General features: G+C 39.6%; 1 protein-coding gene across 2 annotated transcripts in view; it reads right to left on the bottom strand.

Annotated features, from left to right (window-relative positions):
• The window catches only part of klhl14 (kelch-like family member 14), a 46,659-nt gene that overhangs the window by 4,848 nt on the left and 17,607 nt on the right, over nt 1-24,204 (bottom strand). For both annotated transcript variants that reach the window (XM_088319972.1, XM_088319980.1), the window contains exons 3-8: nt 22,099-22,220; nt 6,620-6,709; nt 6,234-6,312; nt 4,156-4,346; nt 3,064-3,222; nt 1,335-1,492 (exon numbers count right to left, since the gene is read on the bottom strand). In XM_088319972.1, coding sequence (XP_088176098.1) covers nt 1,335-1,492; nt 3,064-3,222; nt 4,156-4,346; nt 6,234-6,312; nt 6,620-6,709; nt 22,099-22,220 — 799 coding nt within the window. The remainder of the gene's footprint in view (nt 1-1,334; nt 1,493-3,063; nt 3,223-4,155; nt 4,347-6,233; nt 6,313-6,619; nt 6,710-22,098; nt 22,221-24,204) is intronic.

The following is a 24,204-nucleotide window of genomic DNA, read 5'->3' as shown; positions in this document are numbered from 1 at the left end:
GGCTTCTGTATAAAGATAGTATATGGATATAGCTAGCCAAGCACACAGAACGATTTAATTGGGAGAGCAGTAAAAGAGGGCTCCCCCTCTCGCTCACACAGGCTCACTGCGCTTAAGGGAAATACATCTATAAACTTTTCGTTTGCAGTTAGTTGTGACGTATTCGCAAAAGGACTCTCCTTGCACCTTGTTTTAAAGCCATTATTTATGAAAAGGTCAAAAGGTCAAATGAGCCTCAATAATCGTAAATAACTGTGGGAGGGAAACAAGTTTAAAGTGGTATATTCGTTGGTATGGAACACGGTCATGATTACTGATGCGGGGCACATGAGTCTGCTCCGTTGGCGCCAACAGCCGTGGGCGCTGATTGGCTGCTTCCTCTTTTTCAAACCCCCGCCTTCCTGTCAACACTTGTCAGATCGTCTGCGAACCCACGCTACACGCTAGGCAAGCTTTTGTGACTCCTGACTCTATCCTGCCCTGTTTTCCGTCTGATTCCCGTTGCCGACATCTTTTCTGGACCCGTTTATGTTTTTTGCTCCTCCGCCCTGGCCATCGACCTGTTTTTCCTCGCTCTCGACTTGGCCTTCGCTCGACATGGAAGTGCCAGCGATCTGCTACCCGTGATCAACGATCACCAGATCGTGGGTGCAAGCCCTTTCTTCATTCAAAATAAAGCTGAGTAAAACGAACGCAATTGGGTCCCGTCTCCGTTCCTGGTCCGTGACAGACACAGACTTTGGCATTATTATTTTTTCATACGTTTTATTAAATCACCTAACCTCACACAGAAATTATATGCGCTGAAATTTTGCCAAATTTTGTCTTAAAATATATGGTATGGCGCTGTCTCTCCAGATTTTTTTGTTGTTGTTGTTATTATGGCTCTTTGGGTCAAAAAGCTTTCCGACCCCCGGTTTAGAGGTTAGCGTTAGAGGGTTAGTGGTAAGGTATAGGGGTTAAAGCATAGGTATAGGGTTTAGGTTTGGAGTTAGGGTTAGAAAACAGATGCCTTTTTAAAAAAATATTTTCCATATTTTGAGAACCAGCATAAATGCCCCCACCACAGGACATCCAAAAACGTCTTCTCCACCTGAAGTCATACATATCCGGTGGGACCTCAGTTTAGTAAAAATATTTAAATGTAAAATAGTTTTTTTCTCTCCTCTATTTCAAAAGAGTCCCAATTAAAACAATTTAACGGAGCGGGAAGCCAAACAATTTCCAAAATCTTGGGAATTTTTGACCCATGTAGAGATTCACGTGCATCCCTTCCAAAAAAACATTCAATAATCCCCCTTGGTGTCTAATTATCAGATTCGGCTAAAGCATACCATGCTCCAGCTGTAGCCACCAACAAGGAAGATGCTGTCATCGAGGACGGTACAGCCCGGCCCACTGCGTCCCTCCAAGATGGGCGTCTGCAGGATGTTCCATTGGTCGCCTTTGGGGTCGTAACACTCCACCAACATCACGTCTAAATGTGAGAAACCTGCACACGGGAGACACAAAATTTGTGGACTTAATTTAGGTTTGCGTGTGGTTTGCTAGCTCCTATATATATATAAAGAAAAATCATCTGGCAGTGCTGAAACTTAATTTTCGGGTTTTGAGACCCAATTTGGAGTTTAATATAGGGTTAGGGTTTAAATCTATTCATGAGAGTTTTAATCCAGGATCCTGAATTTGAAATAATGGCGTCTGGCCGAGGGACATATCTGGATCTGGATTAAACTTTTAAATTAGAGTTAGATTTCATGGTTAAGGTGTTTAGAAAATGGTAGTGTGTCAGGCAATTTTAAAAATCTGAAGTTGTTTTACCCTAAAAAAGGAAAATAATGTGTTCATCAACACAAGAGGAGTCTCTGCGGTCGAGACAAAAAAAGGAAATATTCAGAGCAGACAAAGAAATGTCTCTATAACAAAACAAGACCAAAATGCATTCATTCTCTAGAATAGCCAAGGAAGTGAAGATCTAGTAATCAAACCTGAAGTTGTTTTATCCTAAAAAGGAAAATAATGTGCGAAATAACGAAAAAAAGGGAAATACTGAGGCCAAATATATATTTTCACAAAAAAGAGCAAACTGCAAAATATTGTCTAGCACAGGGGTGTCAAACTCAATTGCACAGAGGGCCAAAAGTCAAACCACACCTTTGTCGTGGGCTGAACAGGATAAATATTGATTGAATAAAACAAAACTTGACGTTTTTTTTCAACATAAATTTGAATTAAAAAAGACAGGAATTTTATTCCAAAACAAACAAACTTAAACATTAAATAACTTAAAATACTTTGATCCCCATAATAAATATATCCTGTCAAAACTATACAAAATCAAAACATGACCAAAAATGGAAATATAAACAAAATTTGTACTTTTTCACTTTGGGATTTTGTTAAGAGAAAAACAATTGGTGGATCTTCAAAATCATCTGTAACTCTTCAACTTTTCATATCTTCTGCTCTGCGTTGAGGTTTTTTATCTTATCCTGATGTTTTGCCTCGTAGTGCTGTTTTAAATTCTATTCCTTGATTACGGCAACATTAGCACATGGGTTTACCGGCAAGTCAGCAAACATATATTCAGCCTCTCCTCAGTTTTGAAAGGCTACAGAACGGCAACAGAAACGTCACCCTGCTTTTCTCCATTTAGCCTTCCGTTACAATGTGATAGTTAAAAGCTCCTTCCCGGTCTTGTTTTTTAACGGGCCGACGTGCTGTTCGTCAGTTGATTGTTTTAAGAGTCTGCGCTCGTCAGGGTACAGCTAACTCGATTGATGCGGGAATGTCTCCGAGAAGTCTTCCACCGGCAAGGCAGCTGAAGCACTGCATTATGGGACCTGTAGTTTGAGCCATTACAGTAGATGTATATACAATGATTTGACAGGCCGGATATAATTATATGCCAGGCTGGATGTGGCCCACGGGTTGTGAGTTTGTCACCCATGGTCTACAACAACCAAGGAAGTGAAGATCACTGTCACCTGCTCACAACCGCGGGGGAAAAAAAAAAAAGTCGATCAATTTCTTGATGGTTTGCCGACACGCTCCGGCGCTTACCTTTCAAGTGGTTTCCCCCGATGGCGTAGAGGCGATCATTCATTCCGGCTAGCGTGTGAATGGCGCGCTTGGTGTTCATGTCTTGTTTGCGAGTCCACACGTCTATGAGCGGATCGTAGCAGTACAGCCATGACACGTACTCGCCGTTGTGGACACCGCCTGCCAAAGAAACACAATTTACAATACAATGAGCACTTTGTGGATGTACTAAATGTAACATTTTGGAGAAAAATATGACAAAAGATTATTATTTACAATGCAAATGTTGCAGTGTCTGGATGCTAAGTGGCTAACCGGTTAGTTAAAGTTATAGATGAACAATAGGAATGAGTATAAATAATAAATCAGAAAAAGTACATTTAAAATCGGACAAATTACTTGCCTTTTTAAAATAATGTCGTTTTTTAATCACTAAAACCAATGAAAAGTCAAATTTACAATAACGTATTTTTCGGACTATAAGTCGCAGTTTTTTTGTTTGTCAGGGTGGAGCGACTTATACTCAGGTGAGGCTTATCTGTGAAATTATTGACACATCATTACCAGCTATATCATTTCACAAGTTATTTCCACACTAAACCGCAAGAAGGCGATCTGGGCGTAATTTCATCTGGGCCCTGTTGTGTGCATTTAGGCTGGATGCGAGGGAATGGGGGTGGGAGGAGAGTGATATTAGACGCAAGCTGGAAGTTTTATTGTATTCTAGTATAAAAATGGAAGTAAATTACTGTTTTAACTACAGTCTGAATGCCAACTCTGACCCCCAAAACAGCAAAAAAAAGAAGAGTTTATTCGAGCGCATCTGAGAGAGACACGTACATGCACGTGCCAAACAAGGAGCTTGACAGAGGCTGCAATGTTGATTTCAGCCAGAAGATGGCGTCAAGCAAGTAGAAAATTTTGAAGTTACAGGAACCACCTTTAAATGTGTCAACGCATGCTTAGAATTACAATGTTCCCTTTTTGTTTTCTTATATGTTTATTTTTACTATATTTATTAATATATGTACGTTTTTATATAAGTAGAGAGTCTGAGTACTTTTGAGACGAATACAGAAGAAGCCTCTGACCCTAACTGCGTTTTTCTCTGACCTGAAATGTAAATTTTGCCGTTATGCACGGCGCCGGCGTGGGCGGCCAGAGGCTGCGGCAGAGATGACATGTAGTTCCATTCGTTGGTGTCCAGGTTGTAAGACTCAACGCTGGAGAGATAGCCTGTCTCGTTGCGGCCCCCGATCACGTACAAGTGCTTGTCCAGGCGGCAGGCGAAGAAACTAGCTCTCCTGAGGGAGTCAAAGATGATAAAATGAATCACATATCCAATTATTTTATCCTTACTTATTAAAACCAATCACATATGGAATTGGAGTTGATTAAACTGGCTAATGTTTCTTGAGATTTACTAAAGTAGGCACTGATAACCAAGAAAATCCAATGAATGACTGCTGAATACAATCGATAAAACCTCAATAAGACAATTTGAGGTTTATAGAGTTTGGGTTAGGTCCTGGGAAAGATTTAAATGAAGGTATTCAAGTGAGTCGTATGTTTTTAACCAAAAGTTAAGATTTTAAAATGGTTTGAAGTCACGGTAGTAGTTTTGATGGGATTAGTGTTTGGAATTTAGATTTAGGTTTCAAATTTTGGTTTCAAACCCGAATTAGGGTTTCAAACAATGGGGTAGTGTTTAAAATCAGAGCTAGGCTTACGCAACCCCAACTCATAATCAGAGTCCTTTTTAGCTTCACTCAAATTCACGGAAGTTTCAATTGAGGGTTCAAAAGAAAAGTGGGGCTTCAAACCAGGGTTTAGATTCAAATGAGGGGTATCAAAATTATTTCAGTTCGAGACAAGCATTTGAACTTCAGGTTATGAACTCAAGTGGAGACTGTCCGTCCTAAATAATACAATAAACAGCCTGGCTAGCCGGGAACCAACAACCAAAAGCGTATACGACAACACACCGGAACTAAGCTAGAAATAAAACCAATGGACACGGCTGGCTAGCCAGACTATGTTCAAAGCCGATCTGTTGAGAAAATTTTACCTTTCAATAGTTTACAATTAACCCAAAACTGAGTAAAGAGTCAAGTGGTTCAAGCATCAGTTACGGTTTCCACATTAATGTTTTGAGACAGCGATAGGTTTGAAGCCATTGTATTACGTCCATCTTACCTTTTACTATTTCACAGTCAACCTTATCTTACCATTTCACAGTTACCCCCACCCGAGGTTTTAAGTAGTTGAAGCCTGAGTTAAGGTTTCCAAATTAATGTTTCGAGTCAGCATTAGGCTCAAAGCCGTTCTATTATGTCAATTCTAACTTTTACCAGTTAACAGTTAACCATAAACTCAGTAAGGTTTTAGCTGGTTTAAGCTTGAGTTATGGTTTTTCTTTTTCTTCTTTTTTTTTACTCCTAAGTAGAAGTATCATCTTATTCGGATTAAATCGGGCCTAATATGTCAATCATTAGTTCGTGTTTGGGCAAGGCTTCTCCTTCGCTGATTTTTAAAAAGAATTATACACTTTTCATTTGCGCATGCATGAATCCTCCACAATGGGTTTTGCGGCTGGGGGGCTGAGTCGGCCAAAATAAAAAGAATGTCCTCAAAAATAAAACATCAAAATTCGGGTTTGATTCGGTCTGGCCCCTCAAATCAAACTAACGTGTCAGGCTCGGGTTAGGCTGGGCTGTAATACCCCTGGGCCGGCTCGGGCTGGATATTGTTGGCTGGATCTCACCTCTACCCCTCTCCATCCATCCATCCATCCATCCATTATCTTCACCGCTTATCCTGAGTAGGGTTACGGGGGTGCTGGAGCCCATCCCAGCTATCTCGGGCAATGGGCAGGGGACACCCTGAACTGGTTGCCAGCCAGTTGCAGGGCACACAGGGACAGACAATTCACCCGCTCATTCGTACCTAGGGACAATTTGAACCGGCCAATAAACCTGAAATGCATGTTTTTGCAATGTGGGAGGCGCCGGAGTGTCCGGAGGAAACCCACGCTAGCACAGTGAGAACATGCAAACTCCACACAGGTGGGTTTGATCTCACGACCTCAGAACTATGCCGCACAAGCGCTAACCACTGTGCCGCCACGCTGCCCGCCTCTACCCTTAAGTTAACTTAAATTCACAATGTATCCCACCAGAGTGTAGCCTTACCTCTCCTGCATAGGAGGAAGTTGTATCCAACTGTTGAATCTGGGATCATAGCGACTCACAAAATTTGTGCTGTGTTTTCCTGCATAAATGAAGAAAATATCGAAGAGTATTTAGAATCTCGATTATAGAATCTTGTCTCTCACTTGATTTGCATCACATTTTTACAACTTTACAAGTCAAATATTTCACGACTACGTCTCAGAGCCAAATAACCACAAGTGTGACTGGTGGGTGTTGTTTCTCCAGTCAGGGCTTATCTGGCTTCAAGTTGGGCTTTGGACTATCGGCAAATATTAAACAATAAATGAATACACTTGGGAGTATTCTCTTGGTTTGGTTGTACAAAACGACATTAACAAATAGAGGGGGAAGGGCAACAACCTTACCATTAGGGTTCCACTGGTCCTCTCCACCAAGCAGAAGTAGGAAGTTCTCAACCTCCACAACGCAATGATGGGCACTGTTGTAAGGCATGACTGCGTCACACACAAGAGACAAAACTCAATATCAATATCGACAAAGTTATGATTTTTTCAGTCGACAACCAGTGGACAAAGGGCGTCTCCCTGAGAAATACAAAAATGTTTTAGACTTTTCTGCTTAATTTGTATTTTTTTTTAAAAAGGCAACACATGCCCCGTTGGAATTGTTCGATTAATAGATTTTTGGCATTATTTTATTTAATTTACTCTATTTTTTAAATTATTTTTCGAGTGATATAAAATCGCATATAATAAAAAATCAAAATAGTAAGTTATTATATACAATGATAAACTTTATAGTATAAAATCTAATACTATTAGTAAATAATTCATAACAATGATATAATAAAATATCGACATGGCTGGTTAGCGCAAAGCCGCACAGTCCAGGGTTAAATTTCCAGCTACCGCAGCCTCCCCTTGCGGGGTTTGCATGTTCTCCCCGTGCTTGCGTAGGTTTTCTTCGGGCACTCTGGTTACTTCCAACATTCCAAAAACATGCATGCCAGGTTAAATGGACGGTCCAAATTGTCCCTAGGTGTGAAAGAACGAGTGAGTTGTCTTGCAACTGCCTGGCAACCAGTTCAGGGTGTCCCCTACCCACTGATCGAGGACAGCACCCCCGCGACCCTAGTGAGGATAAGCCGTGCAGATAATGAATGGATTGATGGATGGATGGATGGATACTTAACTATATTATAAGAACTATTACCATGTAGATTTATTACTACTGTATTATTACTACCATTGGTAAGATTACGATTAATCTTTGTGTTGTCATTATCATTACTACTGTGTACCTTATATCAACAACTTGGTATATATATATATATATATATATATATATATATATATATATATATATATATATATATATTATTATATGTTTGTCTTATTTTTTTTATAAATTGTAAATACAGAAACTATATATGATTTTGCTTATCCATCCATTATCTGCACCGCTTATCCTCAGTAGGGTCGCGGGGGTGCTGGAGCCCATCTCAGCTATCTCCAGGCAGTGGGCAGGGGACACCCTGAACTGGTTGCCAGCCAGTCGCAGGGCACACAGGGACAGACAACTCACTCGCTCATTCACACCTAGGGACAATTTGGACCGGCCAATCCACCTGAAATGCATGTCTTTGGAATGTGGGAGGAAACTGGAGTGCCCGGAGGAAACCCACGCAAGCACGGGGAGAACATACAAACTCCGCACAGGAAGTCTGGTAACTGGATTCGAACCATTGACCTCAGAACTGTGCCGCACACGCGCTAACCACTGCCCCGCCGTGCTGGCCGATTTTGCTTATTTGCAATATATATTTCTTAGTTTACTAGATTTTTATTTTCCTATTATATTAAATAGTAATACAAAAACAGTTTGGAAGGTTAATTTTCTTTCTGTGTTCTTACTTATTTCTTGGGTAAGTATTCAAGGCAATTGGCAACAAAATATGTTATTCAAGATGGCCGATTTACTATTACTCACTTTAAGAATTACAGTTTACTAGGATAATAAAAATAATACTGAAAAAACGCGACATTTTCTGCCAACGAGGCAAGATTTTAGTAAAAAAAAAAAAAACATGTGACTTGAATTCCACTTCAAGCCCTTCCAAAATAAAAGTAAACCTTTTTTGTAGAACATGCTGTTCTAAGGGCACCAAAAGAAACACAAACCTCTTGATTGGGGACAAATGTACACAATCTGAAGGTTTTTTAAATTTAATTTACTTAATTTTATTTCTACTTGTTGCACACAATGAAAATTCTTAGTCCAGAAATCTATATTTTGACTTGATTTCGATTTAATTTCTGTTAAAAATATTCATTTTGATCCAGATAATTTAAAGGCGCTGTCCGGAATTTGAAGATGTGTTATTCTTTAGATGCCAATAAATAAACTACTCTTTCTTCATTGTTTTTGGAGTTTGGGTTGGCGTTTGGACTGTATTTGAAACAGGCCTTTTTTTACTTTAACCATTTTCTGGCTACATTAACAAAAAAACTGCAATGACGAGAACAAAGTAAATGTCCATAACACCCCCACACCCTCATTCCTACTACAAAATGTGTTGCACGTCCTAGGACAGTGATGCTAAAAGTAAGATAAAATCAGAGATGCACAGTGGAAAACAATGTAAAGGCTCTTTGAACTCAATTGGGCATTGTTAACACATAATAAGTAGAGAAAACACTTTCAACTTTTTAAGGACAGATGCGTGAGTGCAATTTTATTTTTTTCAGAGCAGGTAATCTTAAAAATCTATGGCAAATAGGAAAACAAGTTGGCTAGGCTCCTTGTTATCTTGAAAAAAATCGCTTTGATGCCTTTTTTTTTTGCGCTTCCCTTCATGTCCTCCATCTTCTTTTGTTGCAGTGACCCCCATTGAGATGTGGAGAAAAGCGTCTCGGGTGACAGTCGTAATGAACATGATCGCGCTCGCTCAATAAATCTCGGTTTGGGTGGGGGGGACTTCGCCAGAACACAAATCAGCGGAATGTTAAGGCCCACCTGTCTGTCTCCATCAGTCATCCCCGTTCGCCTGATGGATCGCGGTTGCTGCAGAATTAGACAGGCTTGAATCTCATTTTTTTTCCAATTGGCTCCTCTCTTTGCTATTTTTCATTTCGTGTACTACATTTTCATCTCGCATTTTTATATCAGCCTCATTTTCACCCCAATTAAGCCATGTTTATTGATTTTTTTGGTCGAGTTAAGGGCTGCAACATTTAGTTTTTGATGTCTACAAAAATCGTTAATAGGAATTGTCGACAATGGAATTTATTGCAGACCATTGTCAACAGGCACGTTTTTTACTGAACAGAGTGAGGCATCTTTATATGAATACAATCTCTGCTGAGAGTCGGTCATGCGCAATAGTGTCTCTGCCTCGAGTGGTAACATACAAAAATGACAGCCTTTTAGCCTGGATCCAGCCAATCTAAAGACGACTTGCAATGTTTGCAAAGCAGACTTTGCGCACTATGGCAGTACCTCGGAAATTTAAAGAGAACAGTTGAACAAAACGGAGTCTGACTCGCCTCGGTAAGACTCAAGTAGCATTCAAGCCTATACGGTTTTAATGACTGGTGCTTTACATTTCAAACGCCTATACAGAGATCCCTTGGTTATCGCGGTTAATGGAGGCCAGAACCAGCTGTGAAAAATGAAAATCCGTGAAGTAGCGCTACCCTTTAATAAAAGCCCCCAAGGGACAAACCTCCCTTGAGATGATTTCATTACTGAGAGTATACAACTGTAACAAAATAACAACTATTGATCCACAAATTGAAGCAGAATACAGAATTGCAGTCGATCTGCTGCGTTCTGCCACAAGGGTCCGGCATGCGCAGAATAGGACAGGGGACGTCAAAAGCAATGCGCTCAGAGTTTACGGAAGTACTCATGGATGCTGACGGCGAAGCTTATCTAGCTGTTGAAAATATTGTGCTACCGGAGGCTGAACATTGTTGTCCCCCCAAATATTAATTAAATCCAAAACCTCACTTTCCCTCCATTGAAGGTTCTCCGTGTTTTTGTCCGCCATGGTTATTGAATTGTCCACCATTTCCAGCTTATCAATTGCGTGCAGGTCACATGAATGCGTCTCAAGTCTTCACACAGCAGTTGGATTCCATCAGATATGTATTGGATTTAGGACCACATCTTAATGTGGCCATGGTGTGAAAAAAATCGGGTATGTGCCGTTCAGATGGACTTTTACAGATCGGATACAGGTCGAGCCTGTCCAAAAATAACGTATTTCCCTGTAGTGTGAAACTAGCCAGAGAGCGTTTGGCTAGCTACACTCTAGCATCAGGTAACTGCAACATCCGCAAGGTCTCCGCTCATGAGTTGTAGCTCGAGGTCATCTGTTTCATGGGTAATGTATCTGGTGTTGGCGATATACAGGCTTGGTTTAAGAGAGTGGTTAGAATGGCCGTAGAACTAGGCTGGACTCGCAACCTCCCGATACCCAGACACGATAACAATCCACGGAGCACCCGCTGGTAGTCATTATTGCTCTGCTCTCTTCTGACTTTCCTCAAAGTCTTATTTAATTGATAAAATTATTTTCAATGTAACAATCTGCTAAAAAATAGCAGTTGCTATGCTTTCCAGTTTGTTTTGGTTTGGAGACATTGACTTGAACGCCCAACCCGTGTTGGACTGACAGCATACCCCAGACTATCAGTCCCAATTCACAAATACAATCCGACCCATGCAGCACTTGCCGTGTGCTCTATCCGACCACAATGGACGATACATTAATATCAACGACAATAAAGAAAAATGTAATTCAAAATAAGCCCAGGAGTCAAGCAGCGATAACCCAAGCGTGAATTAGCGAAGGGTCTCTGTAATCCCATATAAAAGAGAGCCTAAGAGATATACCAGACTTTGCCTGATATACCGGTACATGCCAAAAATTAAGTGCACGCAGTTCGAAGAACAGTTGTTAAAATGTTAAAAACGACAAACGACAGTTGTTAAAAACATCTGATTAAAAACTGTTGATAATCGTTGAGTATTTTTGTTACATACTTTGCAGTTAGCCACTCAATGTACTTCACAAAACGTGAAATGTTTTATTCACTGTTATGCTGCTGCTGAAGAGCCTGTTATTGGTTATTGGTAACAGGGATGAAAAATGTTTGTTTGATTTTAAATTTTTATTTGTTTGCCTGTCCCTAAAAATGGACAGAGGTTTATCTATGGATTTATGTCTCTACTGACCGAGCACTCAGACTATTTGGCATTTTTATTTATTTTTTGTACATTTCTGGAATATGTGCAATAAAAGATGTTGTACCTATTCTGATGTGTTTATCTGCAGATACTCACTCAGCACAGTGCAACATTACACACTTTATAATATAACGTAAAAGGTTATTGATTTTGAAATAAGAAATCTCCAAGATAGTTAAATGAAAAAGAACTTTAACACTGAATGGATACGACCTTATAATTCAAATTTTATACTTCCAAGATCACAGGTGAGGCACGACCTCCCCTGCCTCCCCTGACTGCACGTCACTGCAATTAATGAAAAACTAGCTCGGCCCTGCCCGATAGGCGGTAATACCGCATAGGCTAAAGGCAGTTTTATCTCAAAACGAGAAGGATTAGGTCGCCCGCCTCAAAGACAAGCGCCGTCCGACTGCATGCCAAACTCGCTTACATGCTATTTACATTATCGTGCAGTCAGCAGTATATAGGCCGCGCATGGGCGGCTTTTGATATGATGTCGGGCGACTTGAAATCATCTCTCGCCAGTGGAAAAAAGGGGAAGGCGGGGAAGAGGGGAGTTCAGTCGGAGGAAAGCGGGACATTTGTGCCGCCTCCACAGGTGCCCCGGACACAGGATAAGTAGCACCTGAGATGGAGGCAAGCATAAAACATGCCATTGCCTTTTAGCTCTCCCCTGTGTTGGACCTTATTGTAAAAAAAAATGAAAGCGGGTGAAGTTAATCTACCTTCTCGCTTCGAGATCCTCCTGCTGCTGTCTACACTGAGCTTGAGGGCTCACTAGAGGGAGTCAGAAACCTCCGCATGCAAGGAAAAGGCCCGCGCTTGACTGACTCCACAGTTCGGCTTCTTTTGTGTCTTTAGGTTTGAAGTCATTAATTCCGGCGCAAGGGTGGAGTCTCTTTTATCTTTAATGACGCAAAATATGTGACTCATTCGGTGCAATTGATTAGTTTCTCTTCCTTTTTTCCAGTGATGAAGATCCACTGATATATTTTTTCAACCAAGTATCTCGCTACAGTGCTATCATTTTTGATATTGTATAATGCAAAGATATTTGTGTACCATTTTCAGATACTTTTGCTCAATTTGCCTCCTTTACTGCATTTGCACTGTAAGTTCTACTACTGAAAACTTGGTACAATAAGTGCAATTGTCGGATAAGGTAAATAATGTAACTCATTTGATGTATTATTTCACATTTTTAACTATGTTGTATCTCTGTTTTCTACTAAAGAAGCATGCATACAATCAGAGCCAGCCCAAGGCATAAGTGAGCTAAGCGGTTGCTTAAGGCCCTCAACCACTAGGGGGCCCCCAAGAGTGGTTAACTTTTTGGGAGCCGACATTGTCCCCATTGTCACTTTGGGTGTCCACTCAAAAATACTTATACAGAATTACAACAAAAATACTGGACAACAACTACAAAACTAAATATCAAATGTAGTGCTTCAAAACAGGGACCTCATATATTATTTTGCTTTCCTTCTGAAAATAAAAAAGAAATGTGACAAAAATACTACTGTGGAAATACTACAAAAAATTCCCCAAAATACTATTAAAATACTGCTTTGAAAATACATCAATTATACCTCATGTGCGGTCCCTTCTCAAGGTTTTTTCATTATTTTCCTTATGCTGAGATTTTTTAGTTTTTCCTTGCCCTCGTGTAGGTTTGAGATCAGGGGATGGTGTAATAATAATCTGTAGTTTGCAATAGTCTGTGCTGCCCTTTAAGACTCTTTGTGATCAAGAGCTCTATAAATAAACATGACTTGACTTGACTTCTATTGAAATACTAAAGAATACCAATACATAATACTATAATATAAAAAACTACTAAAGAAATATTACTACAAAAATACTACTACAAGAGGACTACAACAGAAATACTGCAAATTACACCACTAGTGATACTCCAAAAATTCTCCTATGGAAATATCACAAAAGTACTACAAAACTAGAGTAACACTGTACTACAAAAGTCCTACAAAAGTACTACAGATATAAAAAAAAAACATTCTAATATGGAAATACTACAAAATTTAGTTTTGCATAGGGCCTTATAAAGGCTTGGGCCGGTCCTGCATACAATGAGTAAAACATCCCAATTAGGTGGATACTATTGCTCAATTTAAGTATTACTTGTCATATTTTATTAAAACAAATATTCTTCCTTATTCGGGTTTAAAAATGAAATAATTAAATCACAGAAATATTTACTGTCTGATGTCTATCTGATGTGAAATATTGCTCTTATTTAACTAACTATAGGAAAATAATTTTGAATATTATTTATTTTACTAGAATATTTAGTATAAAAATATTTATTATCGTATGAAATATAATCTTTATAAACTGATTATTTTGCCATATTTTGTGTTTGATAATGCTGGTATTTGCAGAATATTTAGTTTATTTCTATTTTAAAATAAATTTCCTTTTTCTGTAAGAATAATAATTTGTCTAAAATATAGTTAAGAAAAATATAAACATGTGAAAAATTATCCAATGAAAAATAAAAAAAAATAATAAACTAATAAAAATCCTTCAAATCTTTAAAAATATCTGATCATTTTGCTTGATACAAGTATAATTTATCTTATTTTACAAAAATATGCATTGGGGCGTTGAGGGATAAAAACTAAAGCAATTAAATCATAGTTATATTTGCTATGTGTCTGATAGTTTTGGTCATTTTATGTATAATTGCTCTCTACTAAAAAAATAAAATACACTTACAAATGTATTATTCTACTAGAAAATTGAGAATAGAAAAATATAAAATAGTAAGAAAAATAGTCTTTATAATCAGAAATATTTACCATCTGATGTGTCTGATGATTATTGCTCTTTTTTTTTAACCTAAAAACAATAAAAAAAGGAAAATTGATTTTAAAATGTATTATTTTACTAGGAAATTTTGTTTGAAAATAGATACAAAATATAGTTATGTGATTCTGCAAAACTATCCCATAATATGTAAATTACACAATTTCATAAAGTAATAAAAATCATTAAAACCATAAAAAATATCTGTTAACTTTGCTTTACTTTAATCATCATTTTCTTTCTTTGAACAATATTGATCTTATTTGACTATAACAACTGTTTAAAATGATGATACCTTATTTAACAATACAATAAATAGAATCAAATATATTGAATACAATAAATATGTAGTACAATAAAATAATAAAATCACGATTTCACCAGAAGAATTGGTTTAAAAATAAAAAATAATAACGTAAGAAATGTATAAAAATATATATAATAATCTGCCAAAAATGTACAATTCAATTCACTAAAATAACTCCCGAAATGAGCTAAATTATTTGATAATTTTTGCCTAATTTTCATGTAAAATAAGTAAAAATAAAGCTCAGATAGAAAAGTAATATTTAAAGAGAGAAACATTCCCAGAAACCCTTGGGAGAATAAGTTGCTGGAGATTGAGTGAATAAGTGAGTGAATGAATGAATGAAGGAACAAAACACATTTTGCCCATTTCATGTGTATTTTATTTTATTTCACTAAAGAATATCCAAGAAAAACTATATTTTTGTCATGATTACTGATGTGAATCAGCTCATTTGGCGCCAACTGCCGCAGGTTCTGATTGGCTCCCTGTCACTATTCAAACCTAGTACTGTCAGTCCCCTGTGGTCAGTCCGTCTGCAAACCTCTGTGTATACAAGGCAAGCCTTTTTTGACCCTGACTCCCGCCTGTCCCGTTTTTTCTCCTGTTTGTCTCCGGCTACGACCCATTTTTGATCCCGACTACGTCTACTCTCCCGTCCTGGCTTACGACTCGTTTCCGACCCCGACCACGCTTTGCTCTCCCAGTCCCGGCTACTGACCAGTTTTTCCTTTCCTGACACTGCCATCGCACTCTACGGAAGATCCACTTCCATATTCGGATCACAATCCAAGTGCGAGAACGACTTGCTTCCCGCGTCTAGCGAGCACCGGACCGCGGGTGCTGCCCTTCCTCTCTATCTCAATAAACTTGTGAGAAACGTTACGCGTTTGGGTTTACCCTTTGTTCTGGACGTGACGATCTTTCCCTTTTTTATATTTCACATAAAAAAATCCTTGATATAAATTTAAAATAAGAACCCTAGCAATAGAATGACCAAAATGTTCTCCAAAGTGATCAATATAGTTGAAAATAGAAGATAATTTGATTTGAAAACAGGTAAATAGGGGCAGCACGGCGGTGCAGTGGTTAAGGCGTGTGCGGCACAGTTCTGAGGTCGTGAGATCGAAACTCCTGTGTGGAGTTTGCATGTTCTCCCTGTGTTTGTGTTGGTTTCCTCCAGGCACTCCGGTTTCCTCCTACATCCTCCCACATTCCAAAAACATGCATGTTAGGTAAATTGGCTGGTTCAAATTGTCCCTAGGTGTGAATAAGCGAGCGAATTGTCTGTCCCTGTGTGCCCTGCGACTGGCTGGCAACGAGTGCGGGGTGTCCGATGCCTACTGCCCAAAGACAGCTGAGATGGGCTCCAGCACCCCCGTGACCCTACTGAGGATAAGCGGTGCAGATAATGGATGGATGGATGGAACAGGTAAATAGTTTTTCCCTAGAAACTTAGGATCTAGTATTGGTATTGTCACACACCGCTGCCCTTCAATGCCGAGGTCTGGCTCACCTATGAAAAACAACGGCAACCAGATGATGTATGTGTTGTATCCGAGTCAAATCAGGAGCTTGGCTTTTTGTAACCATGGAAACCAGTAGTATCTGTCTCATGTGGGCGAGCAAACCTTAGTGGCTTGGAGAGACTTGCCGAAGACACACCACAGGCAGCAGTGCCCCCACTTAGTGGTCAATGGATCTGTGAACATCTTTACCATATTTTTTCAATTTTCTAACCTATGTCTCCAGTTTTATCGTCTATTGATACTAATTAATAAATTAAATCTCCCGAGTAGCCCTCCCCGCTCTCCCTAATTGAGATCGGCACTAGATGGCAAACTCCGCACAACAAAAGCGGAGAGAATCAAGAATCTCCCGAAATTATCTTGATGAATGTCTTAATCAAAGGCTGTCCCTCTCAGGTTTCGCCTCATTGGAAAGTTATGATTGAATGTTAATAATCTCCCTCCCGTTGGTGTCTGTTGTGTGCGCAGGCCACATCAGACGCTCGCTGATGTGTTCAGGAGATGATGGTGCACTTTTGTCCTTCCGCCAGGCCACGGACCATTTGAGTGGTAACTTTTTTTTCGTTGTGAGTGATGGAAATCCCCGCTGACCTTTTTGCTAGTTGCCCCGTGTACCCATGAGGACTGGGGGGGATAATGAGCATGGGCATGTGAAGTGCAAATAGGAGATACGTGAGGAAAGGAAAAAAGAAGAAAAAAATTTCAGGGTTCGGATGTTTTTTGTTATGGACGAATTCAAGCACTTTTCAAGCACTTTCGAGGCCTTTTATTGCCATTTTTCCAGTACCTTCAGAAGAAGAAATGCAGTGCCAATCAAAAGAATGTTCTTTTTGGGTTGACTTGGATGACTAAAATAGGGTTGCTATCTTGCTGCTAGCACATACTTTGTGCTATTTTGACCTTTATTTCATGTTGACAATATCTGTGCAAGGGCAGCACGGCGGCGCAGTGGTTAGCGCGTGTGCGTTGTTTTGTATTTCTAATTTTTTGTGTAGGTCTGTGAATATTTTAATGTATTTTTCACGTGTTTTTCAGGGATCCGATGCAAAACATGCACTTTTTATAAGATATTCTTAGTTTATTGCTTGGTCTTTGGCAGGGGTGTCAAACGTGTGGCACGCGGGCTGGATTAAAAGATTCAATCTGGCCCGCGAGACAACTCAGAGAAGCGCAAGAGAAAAATGAGATTCAGTATTAAATGAGTCCACTCGAGTTTGCCAAAGTCAGGTCAGGTCTCAAAGAAACTAGTTGTATTTTCTTCTCCTACTCTTACTCTTTCAACCCCTTACCTTCTTTCTATAGCTCTTTTGTTCCCTTTTTTTCTTTCTCTCATTTCTTTCCATCCCTTCCTTTTTTTCCAACTTTCTCTTTCTCAGTCTCATTCTCTCTTACTTTCTCTCTTCCTTTGTCGCTTTCTTTTTCTTTATTTTTCCTACTCTCTTTATGTCTTTCATTTTCTCTCTATTTTCCCTTGTCTCTTTATTTCTTTATTATTGTTCTTCTCTCTTTTCTCTATCCCTCTTCCTCTCTGTCTCTCTCTCCCCCACTCTTTTCTCTACCTTTTTATATTTTGCTCTCTTTCTCTCATTCTTTCTCTCTCTCTCTTTGTCTTTACCTCATTTTCTTTTTATTTTCTTTGTTACTTTCACTTTTTCTTTTTCCGTCTTTCTGTCTCTCATTTTTCTGTATTTCTTTCTTTTTTCTCTCTCTTTCTCTTTCTTTTTCTATCTTCATTTTGCTTTACCCCTTTTTACCCCTCTTTTCTATTTCTCATTTTCTCCCTCCCTCTCTTTCTTTCCATCTAATCTACTAGTCTGGCCCCATGAGTTTTTTTTTCTAACATGTGGCCCCTAAGCTAAAATGAGATTGACACACCTGATCTTTGGTGTCTGACTGCCAGAAAACATGGCAATAGCAACAAATTCAAGTATTCTCCAGCACTTTACCTTAAATTCAAGCATTTCCTGACCATGAAAACACCACATTTAAATTGAAGCCTTTTCAAAGATTTCAATCACCCATACAAACCCCGAATCTCAAACAAATGTGATAATTTGTGCAAATACTGTACAAACACTATTCTGTGTGTGACTTTCTACAAAACTACAAGAATAAAATCCCCAAATTGGGTGGTGTGAATTCCATATTAGGAGGAAAAAATCCATAACGTTGAGAAATGAGCAACAGGAAATAAAAGCTCAATAGCAGAGAATCAGAAACATTTGCTTTCACATTATCTCAAGTTTGACCTTTGCAATATGAGAGCAAATAGAATCGAGAGTCTGGAAAAGGTCGAGGATGCTAGAATGGGGGGACGAGGGGGGACAAATGCTTTTCATCCCACACATGAAACTGCGAGAAGCTTTATAAAGCAACAAAGAATTTTATATAAAATGGTCGGAAATGTGTTTTTTTACAGACCTAGTAAAACACAATAAAAAGTCATACTTATTTAAAAAAACACTTGTGTATTTAAATGAAAATAGAAATTCTGTAGACTGGAAAAAAAATCTGACTGAATTGGCAGAAAAATCGTGGTTTTTATCGAGTAAAAAAGCAATATTCATATTTTAAAATTGTCTTATCTGGCAGTGGCTCAATCATTTTGCTCCATTTTGTCATGATTACCGATGTGAATCACCTGTGTGGGCTCATTTGGCGCCAACCGCTGAGGATTCTGATTGGCTTCCTGTCCCTATTTGAACCCAGTCCTGTCAATTCCCTCCATCTGTCCATCTGCGAACCTCTGTTTATACAAGGCAAGCCTTTTTCGACCCTGACTCCCGCCTGTCACATTTTTGCTCCAGTTTGTCTCCGGCTACAACCCGTTTTGATCCCAACCACGTCTGCTCTCACGTCCCGGCTTTTGACCCATTTTTGACCCCGACGACGTCTACTCTCCCGTCCTGGCTCACGACTCGTCTCTGAACCTGACCACACTTTGCTCTTCCTGTCCCGTCTAACCGACCAGTTTTTCCGTCCCTGACAGCACCAACGCTCGCTACGGTAGATCCACTTTCGTATTCGTATCACAATCCAAGTGCGAAAGCGACTTGCTTCCCGCTTCCAGCGAACACCGGATCGTGGGCGCAGCCCTTCCTCTTTCTTTCAATAAAACCTGCGGTAAACGTTACGCAATTGGGTCCCGTTTCCGTTCTGGTCCTGACACATTTAAGTATTTTCTGTCTAGTATTGGTGAAAAACATTTCTTAAAAGGACTAAAAATACTGACCATCTGCTAGTTAGATTTTTCCTAATTTTAAACATTTTTTAACAAAAAAGATAACCTAAAATAAAATCTGAATTTTCTAAAATAAAATAATAAAGTAAAATAAATAATTATAATAATCTGCCCTACTGAGGATAAGCGGTGGATGGATGAATGGAAAATAATCTGCAAACTTGGTACGATTTGACGTTTTGTAGTGTAGTTGCCATGGTGATTTACTCATGTTGCTCTTATCAGTTATAGGCTAATAAAAAAAAAAATCAATGTTCAGATACCAAAATGACTCATTTTGGGAGCAGAGGAAATTATCAGAACGTTTTGAACTCCTTTTTACTCACTGATTCTGCATTTGAGTGCAGCTGCAGCATTTCTTTTTGTAGTTTTTGGTTTACAAATTTAGTCAACCTCGTTCCAAATATGTTCAGTCAAGACAGTATAGTAAATCCATCCATCCATCCATCCATCCATCCATCCATCCATCCATCCATCCATCCATTGTCTGCACCGCTTATCCCCAGTAGGGTCGCGGGGGTGCTGGAGGCCATCCCTGCTACCTTTGGGCAGTGGGCAGAGGACACCCTGAACTGGTTGCCAGCTAGGGCACACGGAGACAGACAACTCACTCGCTCATTCACACCTAGGGACAATTTGAACGGACAATTAACCTGACATGCATGTTTTTGGAATGTAGGAGGAAACCGGACTGCCTGGAGGAAACCCACGCAGGCACGGGTAGAACATGCAAACTCCACACAGGAAGGTTCGAGTATAGTAAATCAAGCATTTTTATATTTGCCCATGTTGACGGAATTTTATTCTTAAAAAAAAGAATATGTGAAAATGATTTAATCCACAGCACAAAACATTTTTCCCACATTGGCAGAACATTTGGCTCATTTTAGAAATATTTTACACTCGAAAAACACAAAAATGGGACTAAGGCAATACTTGGGTGAATTGGGTCGTTTTACACAGTTGTTATGAACAAAATGACCTAAATCATCCATCCATTATCTGCACCGCTTATCCTCAGTAGGGTCTCTGGGGTGCTGGAGCCAATCCCTTCTATCTTTGGGCAGTGGGTAGGGGACACCCTGAACTGGTGGCCAGACAGCATTCAATTACTCCGAAATCTCTTGGTACTATTTTCTTTATTCGAAACAGTCCTGGTTTATATTACAGTAATCCCTCACTATAACGCGTTTCACCGCTCAAGGTCTCCCTGCATTAAGAATGTTCATTATGCATCGTGTTCTGCATTCTGATTGGCTACACAGTCCCTAAGAGAGTAGGCATTGGTTCGAAAAGAAGACAGTTTTAAGGGTGCTCTTTTTGTCGAACAAATGTTTGGGCCTTTAAAAAGGGTTTGTTAATTGTTTTTAATATATTGTAGTGTTTTATTGCTTTTTAATAAAAAAAGGTACTACTTCAAAGATTTCACGTATCACTGGCAGTGTTCCCTCTAAGCTGCGCGCGTGCGCAATTGCGCACTGCTCGCACATTCTCAGCGCACAAGAGAATCTAGCCAGCGCACAAAAATGAGGGCTCGAAATTACTCATTAAGAAGCGACTTAAGTCAAAGTTACAGTGCATAAAGTTAGAAATACACGGGTTCCCCTGACGTTGTGTCCTAAATGCGGTATTTTGAAGTCGAGTCAAAGTAGAACGAAGTTGAGTAAAGTTAGTAAAGTTTGTCGAGAACAGGCTTTTTCGGCTCGGCTCATTAAAAGGAACCGGCTCTTTCGGGTCCTAAACGGCTCTTCAGGTTGTTTTTGCTTCTTTAATCCCAACATGACCAAATATTATGTAAAGTTATGCACAAAATGACTTAAAAGAAGGGGGGAATAGAACAAAAAAGAAAAAAAAATACCAAAATGAAAAAGTAGTGAAAAGCTGAGAAAAAAAGAAACAAAAGAAAGAGAAAAAAAGAAGGAAACATTTAGAAAAAAAAGCCAGAAAAAAAGAAAAGAAAGAAACATAGGAAAAAAGTAAATAGAGAACAACACTGATCACTGGTTATTTTTGGAAAGTAACCCCTGTATTAAACAAAGGATTGTTGCACTGTTTATTGTAACAATTAGAATTCTTTGATCAACAGCAGACAAAGGCTGGTTATATTGCACTTTGTTCTTTACAAAACTGGATAAGAGTACCTCAATAGCACCTCTGCAGGCCAAAACCAAGAATCGCACGCCTTATTTGCTACAATGACTTTGAACAGGTAAAAAGAAAGACAGAGCTAGATCATTTAAGAGGAAGAAACCTGCCTCCAAGAATTTAGATTTCATTCGAGATAAAAAGCATATTAGGGTGCTAACGTTCAGGTTAGTAATTTGAGCGATTCAGCCGGTATTGATTTGTGCTAGTGAATAGTCATGATGAATTTTCGAGGCCGCTCGGCAGAGATATCACTCAAAGCCGGCGTTCAATCTCTGCCACGGCAGATCATTAGATTCAAGCGGATCTCATCATGCATCTCTGCAGCATATTTCAGCAAAAACAAGGCGAACCAGGCGTGACGCTCCGCAGTGGCGTGAAGTCACGCTCTGATTGGAAACTTATATTAAAAAGTGATAGTGATATATTATTACCTGAAGGATTTAGGGAACTCCTTCGCTCAAATTAACCCGCGTTAAAGTCATCCACAGGAACGACCGTAAAAATCCCCGGACGGGAGAAAGCAAAGGGAAGAAAAAAAACCTCTTTGAATAAAATATTTTTGCTTTAACTCACTTGTGAGGATCTTCCAGGTTTTTTTTTCATCGTCGTAGTACTGGACCAAATTGCTGGGGAGGCGATCGGGACCGGGGGGCAAACCACCCACCAGTAACAGCATCTTCTTATTGGAACGGATTCTGGAAACACAAAAAGAAGCAATAGTGATAAATAAATGCAATTAAGGTTTGGTAATGGTAAATGGTCTAGATTTATATAGCGTTTTTCAAGTCAATGAAGACCTCCCAAAGCGCTTTACAATGTGCTTCACACTTACCCATTCACACACACTCACACACCAATAGCGGCCATGCAGCCATGCAAGGCGCCAGCCTGCTTATTGGGGGCATTAGGGGTTCAGTGTCTTATCCAAGGACACTTCCACATGTAACACATAGGAGCTGGGAATCGAACCTGCGACCCCTTGATCCCAAGACGAGCACTCCTGAGCTAATGCCGCCCCATATGACAAGAGTGTGAACTCAAGATCTTTATATCGTCTCAAGGGAATGTTTGTTTTATCCCTGGCCTGGATTTGGCACTTTTTTATTTGCTAACAAAGCGACTAGCTGCAATAGCGAATAGCATCAAATTGGTAGCTAGCTTGTCAGGACCAGAACGGAAAAAGGACCCAATTGCGTTACATTTCTCACAAGATTTATTGGAGGAAAGAGAAAGAGCTGCGGCCACGATCCGGTGTTCGCTGGACGCGTGCAGCAAGTCGCTCTCGTACTCGGATTGTGCTCCAAACGCGGAAGTGGATCTTCCGTAGCGAGCGATGGGGGTGTCAAGGACGGAAAAAACAAGTCGGTAGCTGGGACTGGAAGAGCAAGGCGTGGTCGGGGTCGGAAACGAGTCATAAGCCAGAACGGGAGAGTAGACGTAGTTGGGGGACAAAAAGAGGCCGTAAGCCGGGATGGGAGAACAGACGTGGTCAGGAGCAAAACAGCTGGAGACAGACGGGAGCAAAAACAGGATAGGCGGCAGTCAGGGTCGAAAAAGGCTTGCCTAGTATTCACTGAGGTTCGCAGACGGACGACAACCGGGGACAGACAGGATTGGGTTCAAATACTGACAGGGAGTCAATCAGAACCCGCGGCAGTTCGCGCCAAAAGAGCGGGCACAGCTGAGTCACATAAGGAATCATGACATAGCTAGCATCATTTAAAGGTAGACTGTGGGCTATTTGACCACTAGATGTTGCTGCATTGTGGAGTGCAACTGAAAAAACGAGTGCTGCAAAGCACAAGGAACAACAGAAACTAGGGAGACTTAAGGTGACAGAAGCGCAAAATTATTTTGCACAACCTTTCGCAATGTTTTGGGGGTATCTGTAGCAACAAGGTGGAAGACAATCCTGTCAGCTCTCTCATTTTTTCAACAATGAGTATTTCTTTTAAAAATGCACGTTTATATAATAGTATGTATTTTTGCTCTTTATTCAAATAAATAATGTTTTTGCTCGTGAATTTAGTTTTTTTTACCACTTGGAGGCGCTAAATAATACACAATGTACTGTTAGGTCGTTAATGTTAAATAATTAAGCAGCTAACAAATGTTAACAAATTCTTGTTAAAATTAAATGACCACATAATAATCATAAAACAAGGGGCACATAATGTAAAATAAACAAAGAATAAAGTATATAATAATGGATGGAATGGTGAACTCCTCCAGGGTGGTGTGTGTTTTCATACTTTTCTATTTTCTCTTACTTCATTTCGATGGCCGGAAAAAGTCTCTTCCTCTTTTTTTCTCCTTGTCCACTTTTCTGTATGTCTTTGGTGGGGTCCATTGTGAATTATAATTCAGTACAATATGTAAACCATTTACAGAGCAGAAGGGGACCATGTCAGGATTCACGCATATGCACCGGATTGCCTGGTAGAATTCTGGGATCGGCGAATGGCAGCGCGTACTGTACAGTATTTTTGACTTTGTATCTTGGAATGCCTTTGTAACTAGAGGCAACATTCTCCGGTTCATGTATTTTGTAACCTGAAACTTTCATATGTAGAGACATTCGTAAGTAGAGCTACCACTGAAGTGCAATGACATTAGCTACAAAATTGTACAAAAAAAAGAATAACAAATAAAATATAAACACAGTGCACATTTTCTATA

The sequence above is a fragment of the Urocampus carinirostris genome, chromosome 1 (assembly GCF_059441175.1).
Source record: "Urocampus carinirostris isolate Australia breed hairy pipefish chromosome 1, RoL_Ucar_1.0, whole genome shotgun sequence".
In the NCBI taxonomy this organism is placed as follows: Eukaryota; Metazoa; Chordata; class Actinopteri; order Syngnathiformes; family Syngnathidae; genus Urocampus; species Urocampus carinirostris.
This window is presented reverse-complemented; position numbering and strand designations above follow the sequence as displayed.